Here is a 6,835-nt window from a genome sequence, read left to right as displayed (position 1 = left end):
GAGCTGTGGGGGCAGGGAGGGGGCTGCCAGAGCCCAGGCCAGAGGGGAGAGGGATGGGTGGGGATCTCAGCAGTGGGTGCTATCTCAGATGGGTCAATGGAGGGAGGGGTTGGGCTTACGACCAAGGAGGAAGCTGCCCTGATCAGGTGCCGCTGTCCTGTCAGCCTCGGGTGTGGGGGGTGAACCCCATCCCGTGCCCCAGCTCAGATGCCACCTCTCATTGGCAGGATGCCAGCCTTCAGCAGGAAGATCTGCTGATGCCGTCGCCTCCTAGCACGTAAGTGCACGTCCCTACCAACCAGCTGGGGTGGGACACAGGGCCCTCTAGGGGGCGCTGGCCCAGAGCTTCACTTCCCCTCTCTCTCCTGACAGGGTTGATCAGCTGACAGCATCTTCCTCTTCCTCGGACCAGTGGGAGCGCTGCCCACAGCCCGGTAGGTGGAGCTCCAACTCATGCAGGGGCGGGGCTGGGGGTGGAGCTTGGACACGGGGGTGGGGCTCCATGGGGAGCAGGGGTTGAACTCTTCCTGAAAACGTTTTTTGACCGAAAATGTTGTTGAGAAGGAAACATTAATTTAAATGAAATTTCAGTTAAAAAATATTCTATTTTGGATGTTTTGAGAGTGTCATTTTCTTGTTTAGCAACCATTTTTTTGTTTGATAGAAAAAGACACGCTGAGAAGCTTTTAAAGAGATTGAATCAGTCCAAAAAACGTTTAGATCTTTATCGGAATGAAACCTTTCTGCTCGAACTATGACTTTCCCCAAGTCTCATTTTGTGGGAAGTCAACATTTCTTCTTTGTTCTGAAAATAGGGCTGGGGAGGCAAGAGTGTGCATTTTTGGGGAGGGTCTGGGAGCTTGCTGAGGGTTTAGTGGGTTCAGCACCGTTGGGGGCTGTCTGTGCGTCGCAGGATGTGGTCCTCCCTTGACTTCTCCTGACCCCTGTGCCCTTCTCCCAGCAGATCCTGTCCCAGAAGAAGCCGAGCCACCTGGCAGCCTCCTGCCTTCCTCTTCCTCCGCCTGGCCTCCCCCAATCTGTTCGCTGCTGCGCCCCCGGGCCACGGTCCCCCCCTTGCGGCACTGGGGCATCGCCCCGCTCTTCCAGAGTGTCAAATCCAAGCTGGAGACCTTCGCCGACATCTTCCTGAGCCCGGTCAAGCCGCGCCTGCGCCCCCCGCCATCTCCTCATCCGGATGAGGGAGAGGGTGGGGGGCAGCCGGCGGAGCCCCCCCGCCCCGAGGAGGAGCCAGCGCTGAGCCGGAGCGGGCCAAGCCAGCAGGGGGCGCACAGCTCGCGCCAAGGGGTGAACATTGAGGTGAAAATTGCCATCTTGCAGCCAGCGGAGAGGAGGGGCCCTGGCGAGGCCAAAGATGATGGGGATGGGGACAGCATTGTGAGCCGCCGACCCCCCATCTGCCAGTGGCGCCTGAGCCCTGAGGACCCCAGCCAGCCCCGCCTGGGCCGCAGCTACTCCTGCCCGGACTTCCCCTGGGCCATGCCGTCCCCATTGCCAGCGTCCGCCCCCTGCCCACCTCGCCGGCGCCGTCACACAGTCTGCAGCCTGGAGGTGTCGCGGGAGTTGCTGCGGGGCCACCCCTCGCCCCCCATCCTGCCCTGCCTGCGCAAGGAGGTCTTCCCCTTCCCGTCCCCGGCCTCCCGCCACCTGCTCAGCCCAGTGGTGTGCATGACCCGCTGCAATGAGGCCCGTTCCTCCTGCCCAGGGCCACCCCACCACGAGGAGCCTGCCACTGCCCTGCTTTGCCCCAGGTAACCCTGCCCCCAGCCCCCCTGCTTGGCCCTGGGGAACTCTGCCCCCTGAGCCCCCCTGCCATGCCCCCGGTAACCCTGCTGGTGCCTGCCCCGCCTGCTATCTCCTGGCTGCCCCTAACGCTACCTTGCCACCCCACCTTGCCCCAGGTAACCCCTGCCCCATCCCTCTTGCCGCCCTGCCGTGGCCTAGGTCGTCCCACTGCCATCCTGCCTTGCCCCAGCATCTGGGCTCCCGGTGCCATGGCATCGCCTGGCCCTCCAGAAACGGCCCTGAGAGGTTCCTGGTCCATATGGTCTCCTTGCCTCACAGGGACGGCTCCCAGCGCCCGGAGCAGGGGGACAGGGGCCATGGCGTCACCACAGGTGGGATTCTCCTGTCACACACAGATGCCAAGGTGAGGTGGACCAGTGGGAGGCAGTGTTGGTCCCAGTGCGGTGCTGGGGGCGCTGTGCTGTGGGGAGTGGGGGGCTCAGCAGGGGACGCCGTGCTGCCGGGGGGCAGGCTTGGCGGGGGAGGGTGGTAGAACAGAGGATTTTGGGAGTACCCCTGAGGACACGATGGCTCTAGGAGGATCCAATAGCAGAACATTCTGGGTGTACCCCCAGGGGAGATGCTCCCTGGAAGAGCTGAGGCTTCTGGGAGTATCCTGGGAGGGGGGGCGACGTGCTGGTGGGACTGGGAGGGGTGGTGTCGTTCTGCAGGGGGAGGCTTGGCGGGGGGCGCAGTGGTGGCGGGGGGGGGGGGGGGCACGGTGGGGGGGGGGGGGGGGGGTGCTCAGCAGGGGATTCTGGTAGAGCAGAGGATTCTGGGAGTACCCCGAGGACACGGCTCTAGAAGGATCCAATAGCAGACCATTTTGGGTGTATCCCCAGGGGAGATGCTCCCTGGAAGAGCTGAGGCTTCTGGGAGTATCCTGGAAGGGGGGGCATCATGCTGCAGGGGGAGGCTCGGTGGGGGGGCGCAGTGCTGTCGAGAGTGGCGGGGGGTTGGGGAGGCTCAGCGGGGGCGCAGTGCTGTCGGGAGCAGGGGAAGGCTTGGGGAGCGGGGGGGCTCGGAGGGGGGTGCCGTGCTGTCGGGAACAGGGAGGTGGCTCAGCGGGGTGCCGTGCTGCGGGGGGCACTCTCCACTCTGTGTGTACATAACAGGGAATCTTTCCTGATCCTGTCCTACTTCTCTCCCCATTCCCTGCAGTGCTCCCAGGAAGAGACCACAGGGAAAGTGTCCCGCTTCCGCATCCGCAAGACCCCAGCCAAACAGCAAGCCAACCTCACGCCAATGGGCCTGCCCAGGCCGGTCAGGTATTGGGAGCTCTGGGGGGAGGGGAGTGGTTGAGTCAGGACTCCTGGGTTCTATCCCCAGCTCTGAATCTCCCCAGCGGTTACAGCTGGCCATAGGATTCTTTTCCATTCATGTTGTGTGGCGGCCGTCCAGCCCCCCACGTCCCACCCCCGAGGCTGCTGAGTCTCCACACGGACAAGGGATTCCCGTGCGCTGTTGCTAAGTCTGGTCTCCCCGTAACAGGTTGGACAAGAAGGAGTTCAGTTTGGAGGAGATCTACACGAATAAGAACTATCGCACTCCCACCGAGAAGCGGTGAGAGGGCCCTGGGTGCTGCTGCTGGAGGGGGTGAGGGGTTGGGGGTGGCTACGATGGGGGGGACATCCCCCTCCTCCAACTCACAGGAAGGGGAGAGCCTGGCTTCAGAGTTGGGGAGGGGTGCAGGAGGTTAAATCTAGCCGTGGTTGGTTCTTGCTGCTGGGAACCCAGGGGTCCAGCTCACAAACTCGCTGCCCCCCTAAACAGCAGGAGGTGTTTGGTCCTGAGTGGAGGACCCAGGAGTCTGATCCCCATTCTCCCCACCCCTCGTGCTGAGGGTGTCCCAGCTGGGGGACACAGTAGGTGAGGACCGAGGTGTCTGGGCCCCATTTGTGCTATCGGCGTCCCAGCTGGGATACAGGGTGGGTTGGTGGACTCGGGCACTGGGTCCCGTCTAGCCCCTTCTCCTTCCCCCTAGGACCTTCGAGACGATCTTCGAGGAGCCTCGGGAGCGGAACGGGGCACTGGTGCTTACCAGCCAGCGCAAGCTGAAGCGCACCATGGAATTCCAGGACAGCAGCCTGCCCCGCAAGCAGCGCCGTGCCCGGCCCCGGGGGAGGCTGGCGGGGCGAGCGCCAGGTGGGCGCCGGGCCCCACCCCAGCACCCCGACCTGGAGGAACTGCTGCGCCAGCGCCTGGCCGAGCTGGACGCCCTGTTTGAAGCTGATGGGGACTAGGGGGCGCTGTGCACTGTCCAGATCCATGCTGGGCATTGAGCCAGAGACTGAGTGGCCCCCTCTGTCCTTGGTATTGCTCACTGGCCTGGGGGAGCTCCCAGAATCCTCTGGGATCCTAGGAGAGTAGTTACCTCACAGGATACTCCCAGAAGCCTCAGCTCTTCCAGGGAGCATCTCCCCTGGGGGTACACCCAGAATGTCCTGCTATTGGATCCTCCTAGAGCCATCGTGTCCTATGGGGTACTCCCAGAATCCTCTGCTCCCCTGGGGCTCCTGGACCCACGTCCAAGCAGAGAGAGATGTCCTAGTTCTACCCAGAATCCTTTGCTGCCCAGGAGGAGTCATCTCCTCCTTGAGCCCTAGTTCCACCCAGAATTGGCTGCTTCCCTGGGGGCAGCTCTTGGCTGCTCCCAGATCTGCCTGAGCTGAGGCAGCCGTCCTGCAGCCAGTCGCCAAGCTGCCTCCGCCACTGCTCCCCTCACAGGCTCCAGGTCCAGTCCAGGAGCGGGGTGGGGGGGATGAATGTCCAGCAGGTGTGATGAACCTTTCCGTTCTCAGCACTCAGTTGCCTACGCACAAATCCTCCTGGTGCTTCCATCCTCCCGGTGCCTCTGTCTACCGCCCCCCCGTGGCTGAACATACCAGGGGGCAGATTGTTTAGTGGGGGGGAGGGCAGTATTAGCCATTTTGGATCACCTCCCACTGGGGGGCAAGTGGCCTTTGTCCAGTCGGGCTGGGATATAGGGCAGGAGAGGGGGCTTGTGGGTAAAGGCACCAGGGCATCAGTTCCCTGTGTGCATCAGGAGGAGGGCATTTTCCCCTCTGAAGTGTGACTGCAGCCTCGGGGGCACTGGCAGGAGCCCTGGGCGGGCGGTGTCTCCTGGGCTGGGCCCCGTTGGGTCAGTCAGTGGATATTTGCTGGTTTTATGTGTGTGGGTTTTTTTTGAGATCTATATTTCTATTAAACTTTTCAACAAAAACATCCAGCCTGTTGTCTGATCTGCTTCATTTGTGCTGACCCTGGCACTAGGGACCACTATGCTGCAGGGGGAGAGCTCAATAGGGGGCACTCTCCCTTTGCAGGCAGTGCTGATCTCTGCACACCACTAGGGGGTGCTGTGCTGCAGTGAGCTCCTCAGCTGGGATCTGAGAGGTAGCAGGTACAGGAGGAAGCTGGTGGGAGGTAAGCCCTGAACCTCCATTCCCTGTGGGCGGGAGATATGTCCACCTGGAGCTGCTGGACTTAACTGGCCCAGGCTGTTAACCCTGAACCCTACTGTTGGCACTAATTGAGTGCTGCGCCTTGCTTGTTCAGGCTTATTTGGCAGCTCTGAGCCTGCCATAGCCACTGCAATGCCTTGCCAGAGTCTGCCTTGCAGTGGTTATGGCAGGCCCAGAGCTGCCAAATAAGGGTTCCAAAGAGGGTGGGAGCTGCAGCAGAAGAGGCTCCTGTTTTCATGCGAGGGAAAGGAGATGGGAGGAGGCCAGTGTTAAGGCAACTCCTTTACTGTAGCACCTAGGAGCCCTAGTCACAGTCCAGGTCTGCATTGTGCTTGGCGCTGTATGAACAAAGTGATTGTCCCTTGAGTGCTGGCACTGGATAGGGATGAGATATCCTGGGTCATACCCCCTCCCCACTGCTGTGGCTTGGGGTGGAGGAGGGATGGAGCTGGGTTTGGACTGGCCTGGTGTGACTGCATGGGACTCTGAGAGCAGGACCAGCTGTGCCATGGTGCTGTGGTTGGGTGGGGCACTGGGGCTGTGACATCAGGACAGAATCAGGTGTCATTGTGTTGTGATGTTGTAGTATGGCAGGGCTATGACATCACATTAGGATGTGATGTCATCAAGCTGTGCTGTGACATCATGCTGCAGTTTGTGGGGCTGTGACATCACCAGGCTGTTGCGTCTCCTGGGGACGCTGTGACATCACAATGTGGGGGAGGGGCTGCAGGAACTACTTCCAACTGAGGGATTTTTTTTCCTCTTTCTGCGCTTTCATCAGATGGCGGAGGGATCGCACGCTGTGGACGGAATTGCGTCGCGTGCCGTGCGCAGAGAAGAGGATCCGGCAGCGACGCGCAGAGACAGACAGCCGAGAGAGTCGGGGGACAGTCGCGAGCGGGGCGCGGCCCGTGGAGGGGGAGGGCGAGACCAACCGGGCCCCCTCCCGTGAGGGAAACAGAGACTGGCTCGGACTGAACCATTCCATCCCCACCGCTCCGGCCAATCAACGGGGGGCAGCGAGGACAGCGCTGGGCACGAGCCTCGCGTCCAATCAGCGCGGGGGTCGCGAGACGCCCCGCTCCCCGCAACAGCCGCGAGAGCCCCCTCCCCGCCCCGTCAACGGATTCCTGCCCTCTACGGCCGCTTTCTTAAAGGGACAGAGCAACGTCAGGCGTCAAGGGGGATTTCTGCCGGAAGAAAACAACCCCCCTCTTCATCCCAGCGCCTGTCAATGGATTTAAAGGGAGCCCGGAGCTGGTAAAGGGGAGTTCGCTCCTGCCCCATTGTGGAAAGGGGTTTCTTGTCGGAGGAGTTTGACGCCAAGTTCTTAAAGGGGACGCCAGCTGGCCTAATTACGGAAGTGGCTGGTGAGACTTAAACTCCGGGTTCTTAAAGGGGACGTGGCCCCTGACATGAAATTCGAGAAGCGATTTCAGTCCGGTTTCTTAAAGGGGCAGTGACCCTTTAAAGGGGCAGTGAAGCCGTACAATCTGGATCCGTGCAGGGGAGGCGAGTCCCGCGAAGCCAGACGCGTTTGCGGGGGGAGCTTTGCCCCTGGATTG

The 6,835-nt window shown here is 61.5% G+C and overlaps 1 protein-coding gene across 2 annotated transcripts in view; it reads left to right on the top strand.

The window, feature by feature from the left end:
• Positions 1–4,476, top strand: part of PRR14 (proline rich 14) — a 4,736-nt gene extending 260 nt beyond the window's left edge. Inside the window, exons 2-8 of one of the 2 annotated variants that reach the window (XM_029913794.1) lie at positions 228–277; positions 373–434; positions 965–1,769; positions 2,083–2,167; positions 2,965–3,071; positions 3,295–3,366; positions 3,788–4,476. In XM_029913794.1, the coding sequence (XP_029769654.1) occupies positions 228–277; positions 373–434; positions 965–1,769; positions 2,083–2,167; positions 2,965–3,071; positions 3,295–3,366; positions 3,788–4,046 (1,440 nt within the window). In that variant the 3' untranslated portion in view covers positions 4,047–4,476. Of the gene's footprint in view, positions 1–89; positions 278–372; positions 435–961; positions 1,770–2,082; positions 2,168–2,964; positions 3,072–3,294; positions 3,367–3,787 lie in introns of those variants that run through there. The other variant, XM_029913795.1, reaches the window with a different exon arrangement.
• The last annotated feature ends 2,359 nt before the right edge of the window (positions 4,477–6,835 follow it).

The sequence above is a fragment of the Terrapene carolina genome, unplaced genomic scaffold, assembly GCF_002925995.2.
Source record: "Terrapene carolina triunguis isolate 2854851 unplaced genomic scaffold, T_m_triunguis-2.0 Scaffold926, whole genome shotgun sequence".
NCBI classification, from domain to species: Eukaryota; Metazoa; Chordata; order Testudines; family Emydidae; genus Terrapene; species Terrapene triunguis.
This window is presented reverse-complemented; position numbering and strand designations above follow the sequence as displayed.